At 49.0% G+C, this 20,029-nt stretch overlaps 1 protein-coding gene across 1 annotated transcript; it reads left to right on the forward strand.

The window, feature by feature from the left end:
* The first annotated feature begins 326 nt into the window (after positions 1 to 326).
* LOC104146137 (ovalbumin) lies at positions 327 to 8,572 on the forward strand. Its single transcript, XM_009678056.2, has 8 exons — positions 327 to 367; positions 2,107 to 2,290; positions 2,930 to 2,980; positions 3,563 to 3,691; positions 4,490 to 4,607; positions 5,847 to 5,989; positions 6,289 to 6,444; positions 7,509 to 8,572. Exons 2-8 carry the CDS (start codon positions 2,123 to 2,125, stop codon positions 7,902 to 7,904), a joined length of 1,161 nt encoding a protein of 386 aa, XP_009676351.1. The 5' UTR covers positions 327 to 367; positions 2,107 to 2,122; the 3' UTR covers positions 7,905 to 8,572.
* Positions 8,573 to 20,029: the final 11,457 nt, after the last annotated feature.

Genomic DNA, 20,029 nt, shown 5'->3' on the forward strand with positions numbered 1-20,029 from the left:
ATCTCTAAGGTTTTTGCATTCTTTGTTTTAGTTAATATCCCAGTATCTAGTTGCATGTGAGATGCAAAAGAATTTGAGCGTATTTTTAGCCTAACTTTAATCCAAGAGCCCTGAAGTACCGGTGGAAAATACCCGGTTACACAGAATACAACCCTTATATTTGCTCTCACTTCAATCAAAAAATGGAACTATTGAAACTGAAGTCTGACCTAATACCATTAAATGATTTTTATGCTGTCAAAGGTCAAACTCCTGAAGGACACCAGTGGGTGGGTCAGAATTCAGACCATATAAATCCTAAGAACTCAGGCAGTCTGTCTACATACAGCTGGAAAGCTGTATTGCCTCTGGTGCTGAAGCTGAGAAGGTAAGCATTTCTCTACAAAAATTTACCTTCTCACTGTATTATTTCTTGCTTATACCTAAACTTAAAAAAAACCTAGTATTTATTCTGTTATGGTTGGTCTCTTCAAGGGAAGGATATTTAAATGATATCCTCTACACAAACTTCTTACCTCTATATATATAATGTGCTATAATATTTTACTATATGTAAAGCCTGGGTTTTTGTTTTCAGGAGACCTTTTTAAAGTTTAGTCTTTGTGTTTAAAATATGATTTTATTTTATAATAGCTTAACCTTTCATTCAGTACCTTTTAACTCTGATTTTGGCAGCAAAAGAATAGAAAATTGCTTGACTGACCTCCTGTTCAAAAGAGGGCACACAGAGCACAACTGCAACATTCAGTGACTGTGCTAGTTTTATTTTAGCGTGAAATATATCTAATTGCAACCCCAGAAAATACTGCTGCTGAACACTATACAAGATAAAAATGTGTGTGAGTATATAGATGTACATTCTACAGTAATCTATAAATGTAACTTGTATACAGAAAAGAGAGAAATGTGTGGGTGTGTGAGTGTATGCATACACTCTCATGTATGGTCATTAAAAAGCATAGTGGAGTTTAACACTACAAACACAAACTTGAGATCTCAGCATTAAGCATCTGGATAAGATACTGGATTTTGAAAGACAATAAACTTCCACAATTTCTATAAATCGCATGAAGAAAACTAAATTCATACTGAGCTTAACAGCTGCCCTTTATACAAGCATACTGGCCTCACAGGGCCTCACAGGGTTTGTACAGCCCAGGATTAACTTTGTAGCAGCCACAGGGAAAAACAAATGTAAAACTTATATTGGTCTATGCCATAAGAACATATTGATTTAACAGTGCTGTATTATGTTACACATCATTGCTGTTTTATCAGCTCTACATTTCTATTCTGTCTGAACTTTACTAACAAAATTGAACTTCTCAGAAAGGCCCTAGTGTAGTGTATATACATATATATATATATATATATATATATATATACAGTTAAGCAAAGCAAGCTATATCTGAGAGCACAATGAAGTAGAATATGAATTATATTCATCAGTGCTTCCTATACACTAGAAAAATTATATTCCTTCTCCATGCTTCCACTACAAAAACGAGGATAAAGATACAAGCCTTTGAGATCTACAGACAGTAGGTACTGTGTAAGAAGTAGATATTTTACTGCACTTAATTCTTTTTTAGCAAATAAGAATAGTCAGCAATCCTCTTCTTTCACCTACATCTGTGCAAAACTAGAGCAAGCCTACTGATATTTATACTGTTGTTTCAGCATTGCCAGTATGTCAAAGACAGCTGATATTTTCTTGATTTGACCAAAGGTACTGCAAAGTATCAAGGAATTCCTGTTTTCACTGAATGAAAATAAGCGGGGGCAATTGTTTGACTATTTTTTAAAGTTAAACAGAAATCACGTACAGATTAAAGATCTCTGAAGAACTTTACTGCCAAAAAAGTAACAATACAAAAGCAGAAAGAAATAGATTTATGGATGCAGAGTTAATAATATGCATGGAAGGCGGGCATAGCAATAGGTGTGTTACAACAGAATGGCTTTAAATCTACCTGTTTATATTTCTTTGGCTAAGAACTAATATTTGTTTGAAGTGGTAGCTCACTACAGAATATCCTGCCTAAAATTATGTTTATACAGCATTCCATCATTACATTGTCGTTGTATGTCTGTTGTTTGCTCTAGGAACATTGATTTCACAATGGGCTCCATTGGCACAGCAAGCGCAGAGTTTTGCTTTGATGTGTTCAAAGAGCTGAAAGTCCACCACGTCAATGAGAACATCTTCTACTCCCCCCTGAGCATCATTTCAGCCCTGTCCATGGTCTACCTAGGTGCAAGAGAAAACACTAAGACTCAGATGGAGAAGGTAAGGCTACAGTTAAGGATTTAAACTTTGCTCCTGCTCAGCAGAGACATACATAGCACTTAATTATTCGAATATGTCCCTTAGAACTTGCATAGCTCAGTTAAAAAATCCAGGTCAAGAGTTATCTAAAGCTGAGTCCACCTCAAACTCCTAGTCCAGAATGTTAAGCAAATGCACCAGCCAGAAATCTTGATACTGATTTTAATTTGAAATTTATCATTGTTAGCAGGATTCCCATGGAGACAAGACATTCTGGACAGCCCTTTTTTTAAAGTAATAAAACTAGATAAAGTCTTCAAGGAAAGAGACAAAACATGTTTCCAGTCTGCAAAATGTATATGAGTTTCTTACAGTTCCCACTTCCTTCATGCAGAGTGGCTGGCTTGCTAACTGAAAGAAAGTTAGTACTACTAATAGCACACACTAGAGCTGATTTGTGGATTTCACTGGTAAAGAGATCACCTAAGCTGAGAAAAGTAGCCACAGATATTCACAAATGGTACAGATAGATTCCAGCTTTTTAGTCATCTATGTTCTCATTCAGCCAATAACTTCAAATATCATTTGTCAATCTCAGTTGCATGTATATCTATTTTTTGTCATATCTGTCATTTCTGCTACTGGTATTTTCAATTACAGGTTATTCACTTTGATAAAATCACAGGACTTGGAGAGTCCATGGAATCTCAGGTACAGAAATAACTTCATCTCCTTGTCTATGTCACTTTTTCCTAGGAGAAAAATCTAGCAGATAAAGTAGTCTCCTAGTAGTTCCAGCACCTCCCTGTTAAGAAGCTAGTGCTCTGCATCCAGCAGTTGAGGGAACATTTTGTTCATAAGGATAGAAAAAGAAGGGAGGTAAGAGAGGATTCAGAACAATCAATCAGAAGAGTTAACCCGGGATCAAAATATTGGCCAAATAGGGAAAATTACAGATATTTGTGTGATTATGCAAGGTAGCTGGATAATGCTGGTTAGAAGTGACTAGTTGGAAAAGGAGGAAAGCCTACTTGATCTGCTGGAGCTAGGTTACTGTAGCTGATACTCAAGAGTCCCCAGAGAGAGGTATGAGGAAACAAGAGAAGAAAAACAGCACAGAATTGTATATATTGGGAAACAGCTATATCAATTTAATTATAACAACATGACATCTAGGATAAACAACAGTTATGTAACTAGTTACTCTTCTCACACAGTATGAAAAACCTACTAAGTACTAAAACTAGAGTAACATTATCTATCTTTTTATTTATATTCATCACAATGACTCAGTGCGGCACAGGTGTAAGCATCCACACTGCACTTAAAGACATGCTGTCCGAAATCACCAAACCAAGTGACAATTATTCACTCAGCCTTGCCAGTAGACTTTATGCTGAACAGACATATGCAATCCTGCCGGTGAGTTGCTCTAACATCTGATCTGAGTGTATTTCTATGCCAAAGCTATGTCATTCTATAATGCAAGAGCACTGTCAGAAGTCTAGGCTCTCTTAAGGAAATATTCTTCCAAAGAGAAGAGAGGATTCATGACTTCTCTCTATTTCTTCAGAGAAAATGTGTCTAGCTAAAAAGATGTTTGTGCAAAGCACAATCACAATCCACTCATGTCATGATGTAATTAGTAAAGGTAACTTTTGTTGGAAGGAGTTAACACCAACTACTTTCTAACTTATAAAACAAACCTGAAAATAACTTTATGCTCTCAAAAACCTTCCAGCTAACGCTTTCAAAACAAAATATCCAAGTTTTCCAATTGAAAGGAATGTTTCATTTGGAAATTAAAGCTAAAGGAAAATACAGTTTCAAAATGAAAAGTGGGCTTAATGAAATAAAACTCACTTCAACTGAAATGAATCAACATTTTTGGATCAAACTCAGTTCTGGAATACATTTTAAAAACCTTGAGGATATACTCTTTCTTGAAGCAAAAAATGTCAAACCTTGAAATTTTTATGAACTACAGTCATGGCTTATTGTTTAGCTTTAATGAATAGTTCCAGTAACAGAGCTACATTGAGCACACTGTAAGTATATTACACTACTAAATGCATTATGAAGTATAGTATGTAGTGTAATAGTGTAACATACTACAGTACAGTAGTATATTGTCCATATCCATTAATTTCAGTCTTGCATTTCACATTCACAAAACGCTCTGAAATTCTAATCTGATAACTGCATACTTTTACTTTACAGGAATACTTACAGTGTATTAAGGAACTGTATAAAGAAAGCTTGGAAACTGTCAGCTTTCAAACAGCTGCCGATCAAGCCAGAGAACTCATCAATTCCTGGATTGAAAGTCAGACAAATGGTAAGGGCAAGATAAGTGTTAGCAGCTTTTTTCCCCTCTGCCACCATATTTCAACAGTTTCCAAGAACCCTTAAGTTGGCAGAGAAAAACATAAAACCTCTATTTCTGTTCCTACTCCTGGATAATAGATCAGTTTCCAAATACAGAGCTACCATATAGCAATTTTCTCCCCAGATGCATTCTTTTTAGAGGAATCTCTATATCTGCAGGGGATTTCCACATATGTAATACTTCTAGTCTGGGTGAAAAGGACAACGCTAGAACATGCTTTGTATACAGTGACAACTGTTTTTTCCCTAATGCTGGAAATGCTGAATATCCCTCAGACAGTGCACATGCAGCATTGCCCTCAGGCTTCCCAGAGATGCCAGAATTGCTCTGTACCTGTTAAGTCAGATATGCAATTGTAAGGTACTCAAGAAATCTTAACAGGAAAATGGCAATGGAAAACCATAGAGTTCAGGAATGGTAGGGAGGTGTGTAAAATGCATAGAAAGAGGTTCCCGAACGGTGATTTTTCTCCTACTGCATCTGCATGTGGTTCTCCACTCTTTCTGTGCCCCCTCAAACTGTCCCTTTCCTCTGTGCCTGAAACACATGACCTAAGCAGCAAATATGGATAAAAGAAAAAGGTGCTTTCTAACTGAGATGAAAATACTCACAACCTCACAACTTCTGGTCTGGTGTCACACTTTGAGGGAGAAAATCAGGCCATGATTAAGCTACTGGTGGGAGAAGAATAACTGTGGAGCTTGTTAATTTCATGAGGAATGCAGAAGAAACAGGAGCAAAGTAACAGAAGAAAGCTAAGCAGATGAAAAAGGGAAATTCTGTTTTCTTCTCCTACTGTCTTTTTTGTATAGATTTCGCCTTTCAATTTTGGTTTGAAACAGCTAGTACTTATGTTTACTGGTGCTGTTTGGGTTGGAGATCAACCTAGGATAATAGAGATTCCAGTGGTTCTTTCCTTAGTTCCAAATAGACTGATTTAATCATTTTGTAACAAGTAGATCTCTGGGTCCTATAGTTCTAATTACAGTCCTTTACAAAGAGGGAAACAACTCTTGCAAACAGCAATGAGTAAATCAACCTTGGAAGTACAAGATTACAGCTACAAAACAAAAACAACTGCTCTACCCCTGCTCTCCCCCTCCCCACCCATCCTATACCATTCATTTAGTCTTATGATTGCGAAGTAAGATATGTTATATTATTCTTTTCTCCTATTCTTTCTTAAAGGAGTGATCAAAAATTTCCTTCAGCCGGGCTCTGTTGACTCCCAGACTGAACTCGTCCTTGTTAATGCCATATACTTCAAAGGAATGTGGGAGAAAGCATTTAAGGATGAAGACACTCAAGAAGTGCCTTTCAGAATAACTGAAGTATGTGTATTTATCAAGAGAGTAGATACCTTTTTATACAGTTGCTACGCTAACATGTCTGCTAATCTAGCTACTTCTCTTCTGGGAACTGTAGTAATCCCATGGAGTTTTCCTAATGACTATCATCTCCTCACACTGTTTCTGACAGTAAAAATGCTCCAGAGGAAAAAACTGAGACATCAACTTCTCTTAGAAAACATCTTCCTGGCCAAGAGCAAACAGTACCTTTAATCACAGATAGGCATTTCTACATTCTAAGAATAACCTTTGTAAAGACTCATATCTTTTTGGTTTTCCAGCAAGAAAGCAGACCTGTGCAGATGATGTATCAGGCTGGTTCATTTAAAGTGGCAACAGTGGCTGCTGAGAAAATAAAGATCCTAGAGCTTCCATACGCCAGTGGAGAGCTGAGCATGCTCGTGCTGTTGCCTGATGACATCTCTGGCCTGGAGCAGGTGAGGCCCTAGCAGTGAGTTTCAGAGTACTGTACAAACACTGAAATTTAGTTTCTGTGGAGCCTTACACAAAAAGGTTATTTTAAACCATTTCATCCAGCACAGATTTGAACACCGGCAATAAGGGACTGTTGTATAGAAGCATACAACTGTCTCAATGGGGCCTGCAACAGTTTGTGCTGAGTATGGATGGACTGCTGAAGGAACTGCTTTAATGAGTTAAATGATAGAAATGATAGACACAGCAAAAAAGATTCTTCTCAGCAAAGTAGCTGTTACTCTTATGGCTTGTACTCCAAAGGTCTTGTGTGGCCATTGCTGCACATTGATGGAGCTTCCTAGGAAGTTCAACTTTACTGGTTGTAATTATTGTTTGGTGTGATAGTGCTCAACATTCTTTCTTCATACCCCCAAAAATTCAACTCTTTCCAAAGAGAAGGAGAACTGGATATGAGGCATGCTAGAATAGTTAAAGCTATTTCAGAAAATAAAAAGTACATAAAATACTATTTTTGATGTGGACAGAATACAGGCATGGGATACTGTCATTAGAAAGACTGTAGTTAACCTGGATAGGAAAAGCTATGCAATAAACAACACTTCATTGAAACATATGTACACTAATACAAAGAGTTCCACATTAAAAAGTTGAGAAGGCATTTGAACACAGCTAAATTTCCATTAATTATCTCAAAAACATGCTTACTGAAGATTTTGCACAATTTTGGAAAAAAAAAGAAAAAGCACAGAAAGAAAAAGAAAAAGCATATATAAGTAGGAGAACAAGCACTGTACATTATGATTAGAAAGACTAAAAAGGAAGAGGGTGGGTAAAACATAATCTGTGTGAATAAGAAAGAAAATATAAAAAGAAAGAATTACAGTTTGCTTTTATCTCCTAGATACATTAATCTATGCACCTCTAGAACAAACACCATGACAAGAGCAGGCATTTTAAAGAGAGAGAAAAAAAAAGAAGACAACAACATGGTAGCTGATGCTGCATTGCCACGAAGGAATTTATGTTCTTGTCCTGAGGATCTCATTCTCTTGTCTCTTTGCAGCTCGAGACTACAATCAGCTTTGAAAAACTAACTGAGTGGACCAGTTCTAACATGATGGAAGACAGGAACATGAAGGTGTACCTCCCTCGCATGAAGATTGAGGAAAAATATAATCTCACATCTGTCTTAATAGCTTTGGGTATGACTGATCTGTTCAGCCCAGCAGCCAATCTGTCTGGCATCTCTGCAGCAGAGAGCCTGAAGATGTCCGAGGCCATCCATGCAGCATATGTGGAAATCTATGAAGCAGATAGTGAGATTGTCAGCTCTGCAGGGGTTCAGGTGGAGGTTACAAGTGATTCGGAAGAGTTTAGGGTTGACCACCCGTTCCTCTTCTTGATCAAACACAACCCAACCAACAGCGTTCTCTTCTTTGGCAGGTGCATTTCCCCTTAAAGAGAAGAAAGCTGAAAGAGTTTCTGGCCTTCAGAGCAAGACCCACAGCACTGTAGTATCAAGCATAAAAAGAAAGGCATACTATCTGTTTCACCTATATTTTCTAAAAACTGAAAGCTGTATTAAAAAAATATTTATTTTGTTAAATCAGAGAATAATTATCCCATGAAATCCAGGACCACTTATCTTTCCTAAGTCAATGGAATCCCAAGGAAATCACGGTGAACACAAATGTTCCTCATGAAAGCTAACACTTCAGTGCTGATGCTGGATTATACTGAAAAATCATAATCCAATTTATCATCAGAAGTTTTGTGGTCCAAAATGCAGCTTTCCCATTTTCCAGGTTTCTCTAGGACCAAAATTTTTGGTGACTCCTCCAGAATTAGTTACTAGAAAGCTCTCAGATTAAGTTCTAAACTGTCACCAGCCATTCCTACTCCTACAAGGATACTGCTTTTTCTTTGTGCTCCTGATACTACAGGGCTCTGCCTCACTTTCCAAAGACGCATTATAGAAATCTTAGCATTCACTTCTCTCCTTAAACATTTTTGGCTCAATTGCAATGGCCAAATACGGAATACTACTCTTCAAATTGATTTCCATGTATACCTCTGCATCCAAATCTAATGGGTCTTGTGGATGTATTCTTTTGCTTCTTTAATCATAATAAAAACATTTTTAAGCAAACTTGTTTCCTTCATAGCATTCCAGTGCAGTACAGTCTTGCACCATAGAATCATTTTCTGCAACAGTATAGGCTTGAGATCCACCAGCTAGCAAGGAGCTTTGCAAAAAAAGTCTTCATAGTCCTGATGGATAAGAAGTTGAACAAGAATTTGCAGTGTGCCTTTGCAACAGTGAAGGTTAACCACATACTGGGCCGCATCAGCCAAAATAGCACAGCAAAGGAAGGAAGTGTTTTTTTTCCTTCTAAGCAGCACTTGTGAGATGTCACCTGGAGCACTGTATCGTTTTGGGTGCCCAATACAAGAGAGAGACTGAGCAAGTCCATAAGAGGGCCAGCCACAGAAACAGCCCAAGGGCTAGAGCACATATGCAGAGGCTGAGAGAACTGGACTTGTTCACGCAGAAGAGAAGGCTGAAGAGGGGATCTGACTGCTGTCTTATGTTGCCTAGCAGGGGCAGGGGGTTATAGAGAAGACAGAGACAGACTTTTCTTGAACGTGCACTGTGAAGAAGGCCAGGCGATGCCGAAAATGCAACAAAATAAATTCTGACTGGGTACCAACAAAACATTCATCTCAAGGAGGGTGGGTAAACACTGGAGCAAGTGCCCAGAGCAGCTGTGGAATCTCCATTTTTGGAGACAGTCAAAACTCTCCTGGACAAGGCCCTGAACAACACAATCTAGCTTGGAAGTTAGTTCTGCAAACTTCCACCTGGAGGCGCCAAGAGGCCTGCCTGTCCCTGCCTACCTCCCCTAGGGCCTCCCTCAACCCCTGCCCAGCCTCAGGAGCCCATCTCAGCCCAGCCTGGGGCTTTGAGGCCCTACTCTGCAGTGCCACAGTGGTGCCAGGCTCCTGCTCTGCTACAGCCCTGTCCCTGCCCTCCTCCACCCCCAAACGCCCTGCTCCCTCGTCTGCCCATCCAGAACAAATTTCTGCCCCTCCTCCTTGTTGTACGACTCAGGCTGCCCGTTTCACCTAGGCTCACAGCATGAGCAGCTATCCAGCCTCTCAGCTTTAACCTGTCCAGGAAAGAACTTTCAAGGAAAGGGAGCTGTCCACCAAACAGACCCATGCTGCTGCGTGGACCAGGTATGCCAGTAATGTCTCCCTTCCTCCCAGTGCTTTCACCCTGACCACATCAAGGTATTTTGTGGAGCTGCAGGACATGGGGCTTTCTGTCAGCCTGGGGGAATTCCACCTGCTGGCTCTGCCCATTCTCCTCCAGTGGATCAGTCTTCTCCTTGCCACTGTTTCCTACAGTCCAGCATACGAACAAATGCTTTGTCCATATGTTGCTTTGCCAGTATGATACACACCTGGTGGAGCTTCAGGAGCTCCTGGGACTTCCCCTCTAGGCACCCATTCCTTTGCAGTTTTTTCTCTGAAGAGGATGTGCCCTCTGATTCCTGTAAAGGCTTACATTTTTGAATTAGTTACACCTACCTGATATTTTATACTGAATCGATATTGATAAGAGAGTAGCAACTCTAGCAACGGTTACTCTCTAAAAAAAAGGTGAGGACAAAAGAAGTGTTAGCTCAGTATTTACCCCTGCCTAATGCAGTCTATGTCTTTGTCTTTCCCTCCCCTGCCCTGCTAACAAGACAGGTGAACCCCCCTGCCCCATTCCCTTCACCCTAGAGGTGCCAGACAAATTTGGCTGCTGGGCTGAACACATCAGTCATACCCAAAGCTATTAAGACAGATGAGAGAGAGGCTTTCGGAGGGAGGCGGCGCTCAGCCCAGGCTCCCAACCGCTTCCCTCAGTTCCAGGCTGCGGAGGATGTGGCGGCGGATGCGGATGAGGTCCGCAAAGGTGTCCCCGTGGCCAGGGGAGGTCAGCGAGGAGCCTGCTGAGGGGCAACGCCACTAGTCAATTTTCTTTTATGAGATGTCTACTCAGCAAATTTCACACAAAGTTCTTTCTTACTTGTCTTCTCTGCTTGGGAAATATATTCCAAAATCATTTTGTGGTTTTGATTTAAATCCTCAGCTTTCTCCACGTTTCAGACCTCTGAATAGCCAACTGTTAATGGTAACTAATCACTAATGATTGATTGTCAGTTGCTGCTAGATTTGGTACTAGTACTTTTATGAAAATTTGGCTTTTTGAAAATGGATGCCTTAATCATAAATATCCTCCCTTTTCAGTTACACTGAACCAGTCTAAGATGACTTGATCCAATGTTACCTTTGTCATATGAAAAAGAAAGTTTAAAATAGCATAGTCACTGTTGTATTGATGACCAGGCGAGCTGTGAAAACCCTTGTTAGTGATCACCATCCCTGTTCATCTTCTCTGCTTTTGAAATATATTCCAAAATCATTGGGGGCTGAGACCCTCTGCACATATGTGGCAATGTGGGGCGGATGTGCTGGGGGGGTGAGAAGTGGAGGATGAGCTGCTGCAGGGCCCGGCTGCTTCCCCTTCCCTGTTTCTTAGTCCTGCTGGGGCAGCTCTGAGGGAGAAGTGGTTGCAGGGCATGTGAGGACCCTCCCTGCTAACCCAGTGCACACGATACCCGCCATGGGGCTGGAGAGAGGAAGGTGACCACTGCAGGGGCCTTGCGGGGCCCCGGTAGGTGGTGCTGGGGCCGCCGGGGGTGGGGGTAGGGGTGGGGGTGGGGGGTGTTGGGTGTGGCTGCAGCCCTGCCCCCTATTATTGAGTTAGTCCTTGCGCACAATGGGAGGGAGACCTGTCACCAGGGGCAGGGGGTGCCCAGGGTGGTTGGGGTCGGGCTTCACTGGGTCCCGAATCCTGGCCAGTGCAGGCGGACGAGAGCAAGTCAGTCTTTTCAGTAGGCGTGATCAGGGCACTCGTCTCCAGCCGGCACAGGAAGGGGCTGCAGGCGGCACCCTTCATGGACTCAGCCCAGTGAGCTCCAGACTTTGCGGGATATTCCCAGTGGGCTCTTTGGCACCGGGGGCCTAAGTGCAGGGGTCCCTGTGTCTGGGCATTGGGCCAGTCTGCAGCCACATCCTTTGGGTGAGCGTCTTGAGAGGAACAAGACCCAGTTATCCAGAGAGTGTAAGAGCAGCTTCTTTCTTCCTCTGCCCTGTGCTGACCAAGAGGGCTACAGGGGAATGGGGATGGGGTGGTGCGTGCTTGAAGGCTCCAAAGGAGGAAGAATCCTACAGGGAATCTGGAGGAGATGAGGAGTCATTCCTGTACTTGGGGTTTGGAAAAGGCACAGGGGATGGTGAGTGCACATCTGTGGATGTGATGAAGCCATGAGCCTGGACGGAACTGGGAGCCTTGGCACAGCCAGGCAGCAAGAAGTGCTCCTGCAGGAGAACAGGCATGAGGGAGCGTGGGGAGAAATCGCATTGGTCCCACCAGCTAAGAAGGGGGTGGGAAGAGTTTCCTTTCCCTGCGGGAGGTGGGCATGCACGTGGCTTACTTGACATCTTCCCCTACTTTTGTGGCCTTTGAGTAAAAAGGGAAGGTGGCGCACCTAGCATTCTTTGAGGGAGAAGAGATGCTTCTAGGGGAAGGCAGCCAGGCTCACAACTTTTTCCTTCAGTTGTAGAATGGAGAGGATAAGGTGGCAGATGCGGATGAGGTCCGCAAAGGTGTCCCCATCTCCCCCCTCCTGGTCGCTGGCCCTGGCAGGATCTGCATCCGCCCGGGAAGCATCTTCAGAGGAGCCGGTTAGGCAGACAGCGTAAGAGCTGCTTTCTTTCCTCTTCTGCCACGTGCTGACCAAGAGGGCAGCAGGGACGTGAGGTGGGGGCTGTGAGGGCGTGAACGCTCCAAAGGAAAAGGGATGGCCAGAGGGACTTTGGAGGAGATGAGGAGAAGTTTCCTGCAAGTGGGGTTCAGAAAACCCCACGGTTGCCCATGGGAAAAGCCCCTGTGGGGCACAGGGAGCCATGCGGGGGCATCCGTGGCAGGGCTGCGGCCATGGGACCAGGTGGACTTGAGAGCCTGGGCAGAGCCCAGCAGCGAGAAACGCCCCGGCAGGAGGACAGGCCCCAGGGAGGGTGCAGAGAAGTCACACTGCTCACAGCCTCAGCCTACAGGGGGCTGTGTAATGCTGCGGGCAGTCGCTGCACATCCGCGTCCCAGCACGGAGCCCCCAGGACATGCTCTGGACAGCTTCGGGGACCTGAGGGGGCTGGGGCCTGGCAGGGCCAGCATCGCCTTCCCTGTGCTTCTGGCGCCGGCATGGAGCGGCGTGCTTCTGGTCCCAGGGCTGTGGCGAGGCTGTAACAGGGGGTAGAGGAGGAGAAAATGCTTGGGCAAAGTCCCCTTGCTCTGGAGAGCCAGAATCGCCACCCCTTGCCTGACCTACCAGAAATGGTGACTGGAGAGAGGAGGGGATCAGTGTCACGCAGAAGCTAAGAAAGGGATGGGAAGAGTTTCCTTTCCCTGCGGGAGGTGGGCATGCGCGTGGCTTACTTGACATCTTCCCCTACTTTTGTGGCCTTTGAGTAAAAAAGGAAGGTGGCACACCTAGTGTCCTTTGAGGGAGGAGGAGAGATGCTATTTGGAGCAGGCAGCCAGGCTCACAACTTTTTCCTTCAGTTGTAGAATGGAGAGGATAAGGTGGCGGATGCGGATGAGGTCCGCAAAGGTGTCCCCGTGGCCAGGGGAGGTCAGCGAGGAGCCTGCTGAGGGGCAACGCCAGTGCCCTGATGAGGTGCAGGAGGCAGCACCTGCCAGGGAGGAAGCATCCTCATCCCGGTCCACGCTGGGCTGGTCCACTATGGGGCTGTGGTCACAAGACGGCTCCGAGATCCGTGGCTGGCAGCAGGTGCTCTGTGGCTGCTTCCCCCGCCGAGGGAGGTGCGCTGACGTGAGCTGCAGCAGGTGCTGCGTGTGCACAACAGGCACTGAGGCACCCTCTCTGAGCAGTCTGGACACCAACCTTGAGGACACGAGTGGTGTTTCGGTCTCCGCCGACGAACCGCTTGGTAACATTGATGTCCGGGAGCCAAGGAACACCGAGGCCACCAAAGCAGAGGGGATGCCCTGAGCTGGAGGGAAGGCAATGAGGGGGGGCTCAGGCCAGGGCCAGGGCTGTCGCTGCCATGGTGACCTGCCAGGGCCAGGCCGCAGGGAGGCGAGTGTCCCAGGCTGGCTCAGGCCTGGCCCACCAGCCGGGGGCCCCAGCGTCAGGCAGCGAAGGGGGGCTGCAGCCGTGTGTGCCTCTGTTGCCCCCAAGAGCCTGGCACGTGCCAGGGCAGTGAGGCAGAGTGGCATTGCTGAGGGAGCACGACGGAAAGGTCCTGGGGGTGGACCTCGTTGAGGTCCTCTCGTTGGGGGCTGCTTTTGTAGCTGGGGGCCACAAATTCTCCCCCTGCCCTGCCCTGCCCTGCCCTGCCCAGAGGTGGGAGTGACCCCGTGCCCCTGTCTTCCCGCAGCAGCCTCCCCCAGGATGCCCCGGAGGCTACCTTTCATGGAGCAGGTGCCTGGGAGGGCAGCTGAAGAGTGAGTAATCTGAAGAAACCTGGATTTTCTTCCAGGGGTTTCCTGTCTACCTTGCGTGAGAATGTAATGGTCGAGTTTTTGCTTTTCTAAGCAAACTGGTGACTGAGGAGGGGAGGGGATGTCAGTGAATGTCCTGTGCAAGCTAAGAAGGGGGTGGGAAGAGTTTCCTTTCCCTGCGGGAGGTGGGCATGCGCGTGGCTTACTTGACATCTTCCCCTTCTTCGTTGGCTTTGGAGGGAAGAGAGAAGGTGGCGCTCGCTGTATGCCTGGGGGGAGAGAGGGGAGAGAGGCTGTTGGGGGGAGGCGGCGCTCAGCCCAGGCTCCCAACCGCTTCCCTCAGTTCCAGGCTGCGGAGGATGTGGCGGCGGATGCGGATGAGGTCCGCAAAGGTGTCCCCGTGGCCAGGGGAGGTCAGCGAGGAGCCTGCTGAGGGGCAACGCCAGTGCCCTGATGAGGTGCAGGAGGCAGCACCTGCCAGGGAGGAAGTGTCTGCATCGGAGCCCACAGTGTGACGGTGCGATCTGGGGCTGCGGATTAAGGATAGCTCCGTGACCCGTGGCTGTTGCCAGGTGCTGCGCTGTTGCTTCCCCTGCGGAGGGAGGACCTATTAAAACATAGTTTGGACACATCTATTCACCGTCACACGAAAGGTCTTTTTGTGCAGCGAGCCGGCACAGGCTTTTACTGCGTTAACATCACCTTTACTCATTTGACTTCTTCACAGTTACAAGTTTAAAAAGGAGCATGCTGGGAAATTCCTCATGTCACCAGCACTACAACCTCAGGTAATACTCAGCTTTCTGGTGACGTCCAATAGCAACAATGCCCCCTTGGACTCTTGTGCCGTATTCCCTTTACAGCAAAGGAAAAGCACCTCAAGCCCTCCAGATCTGGGGGGAAACCAGAGATCCTTTCAAAAATGGCCTCCATTCCTCATCCTAGTGTTGCTCAGCTGGGACACACCGGGAACTTTCAAAACGTGGTTTTCACTAGCGCTTGCTGGAGTTTTTGTCTTTCTAAGGAACTTCTGCCAGGGGAAAGCTCTTGTCTGTTGGTGTTGCCCTGCGATACACAGGCCAACTTCTGCCAGGCACAGAAAAAGGGTTCCTGAACTCCCAACTCCGATATTCCCGTGTTATGAGAACATCTCTTAGCCAGATTCCTTCTGCGCATCGTTAGGCTGCCTCAGGTGTTGTTCAGAGACGGGTCTAACATTCACTGTAAGCGTGCGAGTAAAACTCGCAGAGCTGGGGGAGGGGGTCATCTGTCTACCTCTCCAAAGAGGTATGTCCTCGATGGGAGCACTTCCTCAGTGCCCGCGTCTCCCCTGAAGGAAGCCCCTTCTCAGGACAAATGCTGGTGACGAGCGTGAGTGCAATGGGCAGCTCTCAGTTAGCCAAGTGCCTGGCAGCCTTTTCCTTTTCTTGCAGCTATGTGCCTTTGGAAGCAACGCATAGACTGGGTGAAACGTGTGCTCGTCCTTTTCTGTTGTGCTGCAAGTTTTCCTGGCGCAGGCAAAAAGAAACTGCAAGGGGGCGGTCTGCAGAGCTTCCTGCAGGGGGGAAAGGGAAAGGCCGCTCTTTTGGCAGTTCCTGATCTTTTGGGTGCCTAGAGCCTGTCCCCTGGGACAGGAGGGTGAGCCGCTTCCAGGGCCTGAGGCCTTTCCTAGGTCTGCCCCCTTCTGTAAGGGGGGTGAGGGCCGGCGCTGCCCCTGTCAGGCTGAGGAGGTTGTGTGGAGGAGAAGGGGGTGCCTGGCAGCGGATCCATTCCCCCAGCACTGGCATTAGAGGGGCGGAGGCTGCCGGGGTTCGCAGTCCGGCCTTTCCCCTGGGCCGTCACCATCAGGGGGTGCTCGTCCGGCCGCTGCACAGGCTGTGTCGCTGCAGCAGTTGCGGCCCACGTGGCAGTAATGCGGCCCCGGGCCCAGGTGCCCTGCAGGCTGCAGGGCTGAGCGCCGGAGCGAGCTCGCAAAGCCGCCGCCGCCGCCTGTTGCAGTGGTGTCGTCCCTGGGGCAGGGGATGTTGTGCAGGGACCGGGGGCAGAGACGGGGTGCTGCCTGCCTGTGGCATCCCCTGCCCTCGGGGCGCTGCTGGAGCAGGAAAACCCCCCAGGCCCCGCTAGGCTGGGAGGAGAAGGACGGCTGCTGAGAGGGCATCGCAGGGCCCAGGGAAGGGGCTGGGTAACGCGCAGGAGGGGGCCCTGGGCGTGGCGGAGGCCCCACCCCCTAGTGTTGGGGGAGCCCGGGCGCACGCAATAGGAGGGAGCCGTGTGGTGTCGCTGGGGGCCGGGCCAAGCCCCAGGCAGCGGCTGGCCGAGCTGCACCGGCTGGCAGAGCCGTGATGCGTGAGGGTGGACGAGAGCGAGCCGGCCTTGGCCTTTTCGGCAGGCGCCCTGGGGCCTCTGGCCTCCAGCTTGCGCAGGGAAGGGCCTGTGGGGAAGCGCCTGCCGCAGGCTCAGCCCAGAGGGCTCCAGCCCTGGCAAGATATTCCCGGCGGGGCCTTTGGCACCGGGGGCCTCAACCGGGGCGTCCCTCCTCCTGGTCGCTGGCCCTGGCAGGATCTGCATCCGCCCGGGAAGCATCTTCAGAGGAGCCGGTTAGGCAGACAGCGTAAGAGCTGCTTTCTTTCCTCTTCTGCCACGTGCTGACCAAGAGGGCAGCAGGGACGTGAGGTGGGGGCTGTGAGGGCGTGAATGCTCCAAAGGAAAAGGGATTGCCAGAGGGACTTTGGAGGAGATGAGGAGAAGTTTCCTGCAAGTGGGGTTCAGAAAACCCCACGGTTGCCCATGGGAAAAGCCCCTGTGGGGCACAGGGAGCCATGCGGGGGCATCCGTGGCAGGGCTGCGGCCATGGGACCAGGTGGACTTGAGAGCCTGGGCAGAGCCCAGCAGCGAGAAACGCCCCGGCAGGAGGACAGGCCCCAGGGAGGGTGCAGAGAAGTCACACTGCTCACAGCCTCAGCCTACAGGGGGCTGTGTAATGCTGCGGGCAGTCGCTGCACATCCGCGTCCCAGCACGGAGCCCCCAGGACATGCTCTGGACAGCTTCGGGGACCTGAGGGGGCTGGGGCCTGGCAGGGCCAGCATCGCCTTCCCTGTGCTTCTGGCGCCGGCATGGAGCGGCGTGCTTCTGGTCCCAGGGCTGTGGCGAGGCTGTAACAGGGGGTAGAGGAGGAGAAAATGCTTGGGCAAAGTCCCCTTGCTCTGGAGAGCCAGAATCGCCACCCCTTGCCTGACCTACCAGAAATGGTGACTGGAGAGAGGAGGGGATCAGTGTCACGCAGAAGCTAAGAAAGGGATGGGAAGAGTTTCCTTTCCCTGCGGGAGGTGGGCATGCGCGTGGCTTACTTGACATCTTCCCCTACTTTTGTGGCCTTTGAGTAAAAAAGGAAGGTGGCACACCTAGTGTCCTTTGAGGGAGGAGGAGAGATGCTATTTGGAGCAGGCAGCCAGGCTCACAACTTTTTCCTTCAGTTGTAGAATGGAGAGGATAAGGTGGCGGATGCGGATGAGGTCCGCAAAGGTGTCCCCGTGGCCAGGGGAGGTCAGCGAGGAGCCTGCTGAGGGGCAACGCCAGTGCCCTGATGAGGTGCAGGAGGCAGCACCTGCCAGGGAGGAAGCATCCTCATCCCGGTCCACGCTGGGCTGGTCCACTATGGGGCTGTGGTCACAAGACGGCTCCGAGATCCGTGGCTGGCAGCAGGTGCTCTGTGGCTGCTTCCCCCGCCGAGGGAGGTGCGCTGACGTGAGCTGCAGCAGGTGCTGCGTGTGCACAACAGGCACTGAGGCACCCTCTCTGAGCAGTCTGGACACCAACCTTGAGGACACGAGTGGTGTTTCGGTCTCCGCCGACGAACCGCTTGGTAACATTGATGTCCGGGAGCCAAGGAACACCGAGGCCACCAAAGCAGAGGGGATGCCCTGAGCTGGAGGGAAGGCAATGAGGGGGGGCTCAGGCCAGGGCCAGGGCTGTCGCTGCCATGGTGACCTGCCAGGGCCAGGCCGCAGGGAGGCGAGTGTCCCAGGCTGGCTCAGGCCTGGCCCACCAGCCGGGGGCCCCAGCGTCAGGCAGCGAAGGGGGGCTGCAGCCGTGTGTGCCTCTGTTGCCCCCAAGAGCCTGGCACGTGCCAGGGCAGTGAGGCAGAGTGGCATTGCTGAGGGAGCACGACGGAAAGGTCCTGGGGGTGGACCTCGTTGAGGTCCTCTCGTTGGGGGCTGCTTTTGTAGCTGGGGGCCACAAATTCTCCCCCTGCCCTGCCCTGCCCTGCCCTGCCCAGAGGTGGGAGTGACCCCGTGCCCCTGTCTTCCCGCAGCAGCCTCCCCCAGGATGCCCCGGAGGCTACCTTTCATGGAGCAGGTGCCTGGGAGGGCAGCTGAAGAGTGAGTAATCTGAAGAAACCTGGATTTTCTTCCAGGGGTTTCCTGTCTACCTTGCGTGAGAATGTAATGGTCGAGTTTTTGCTTTTCTAAGCAAACTGGTGACTGAGGAGGGGAGGGGATGTCAGTGAATGTCCTGTGCAAGCTAAGAAGGGGGTGGGAAGAGTTTCCTTTCCCTGCGGGAGGTGGGCATGCGCGTGGCTTACTTGACATCTTCCCCTTCTTCGTTGGCTTTGGAGGGAAGAGAGAAGGTGGCGCTCGCTGTATGCCTGGGGGGAGAGAGGGGAGAGAGGCTGTTGGGGGGAGGCGGCGCTCAGCCCAGGCTCCCAACCGCTTCCCTCAGTTCCAGGCTGCGGAGGATGTGGCGGCGGATGCGGATGAGGTCCGCAAAGGTGTCCCCGTGGCCAGGGGAGGTCAGCGAGGAGCCTGCTGAGGGGCAACGCCAGTGCCCTGATGAGGTGCAGGAGGCAGCACCTGCCAGGGAGGAAGTGTCTGCATCGGAGCCCACAGTGTGACGGTGCGATCTGGGGCTGCGGATTAAGGATAGCTCCGTGACCCGTGGCTGTTGCCAGGTGCTGCGCTGTTGCTTCCCCTGCGGAGGGAGGACCTATTAAAACATAGTTTGGACACATCTATTCACCGTCACACGAAAGGTCTTTTTGTGCAGCGAGCCGGCACAGGCTTTTACTGCGTTAACATCACCTTTACTCATTTGACTTCTTCACAGTTACAAGTTTAAAAAGGAGCATGCTGGGAAATTCCTCATGTCACCAGCACTACAACCTCAGGTAATACTCAGCTTTCTGGTGACGTCCAATAGCAACAATGCCCCCTTGGACTCTTGTGCCGTATTCCCTTTACAGCAAAGGAAAAGCACCTCAAGCCCTCCAGATCTGGGGGGAAACCAGAGATCCTTTCAAAAATGGCCTCCATTCCTCATCCTAGTGTTGCTCAGCTGGGACACACCGGGAACTTTCAAAACGTGGTTTTCACTAGCGCTTGCTGGAGTTTTTGTCTTTCTAAGGAACTTCTGCCAGGGGAAAGCTCTTGTCTGTTGGTGTTGCCCTGCGATACACAGGCCAACTTCTGCCAGGCACAGAAAAAGGGTTCCTGAACTCCCAACTCCGATATTCCCGTGTTATGAGAACATCTCTTAGCCAGATTCCTTCTGCGCATCGTTAGGCTGCCTCAGGTGTTGTTCAGAGACGGGTCTAACATTCACTGTAAGCGTGCGAGTAAAACTCGCAGAGCTGGGGGAGGGGGTCATCTGTCTACCTCTCCAAAGAGGTATGTCCTCGATGGGAGCACTTCCTCAGTGCCCGCGTCTCCCCTGAAGGAAGCCCCTTCTCAGGACAAATGCTGGTGACGAGCGTGAGTGCAATGGGCAGCTCTCAGTTAGCCAAGTGCCTGGCAGCCTTTTCCTTTTCTTGCAGCTATGTGCCTTTGGAAGCAACGCATAGACTGGGTGAAACGTGTGCTCGTCCTTTTCTGTTGTGCTGCAAGTTTTCCTGGCGCAGGCAAAAAGAAACTGCAAGGGGGCGGTCTGCAGAGCTTCCTGCAGGGGGGAAAGGGAAAGGCCGCTCTTTTGGCAGTTCCTGATCTTTTGGGTGCCTAGAGCCTGTCCC

The sequence above is a fragment of the Struthio camelus genome, chromosome 2 (genome assembly GCF_040807025.1).
Source record: "Struthio camelus isolate bStrCam1 chromosome 2, bStrCam1.hap1, whole genome shotgun sequence".
Lineage (NCBI taxonomy): Eukaryota > Metazoa > Chordata > Aves > Struthioniformes > Struthionidae > Struthio > Struthio camelus.

Bases quoted from the DNA above. Each gene is read 5' to 3' on its own strand.
- LOC104146137 (XM_009678056.2), top strand. From the start codon at position 2,123: ATGGGCTCCATTGGCACAGCAAGCGCAGAGTTTTGCTTTGATGTGTTC. The intron at 2,981-3,562 runs GTACAGAAATAA...ACAATGACTCAG, and splicing joins GAGAGTCCATGGAATCTCAG to TGCGGCACAGGTGTAAGCAT. The intron at 5,990-6,288 runs GTATGTGTATTT...TTGGTTTTCCAG, and splicing joins TGCCTTTCAGAATAACTGAA to CAAGAAAGCAGACCTGTGCA.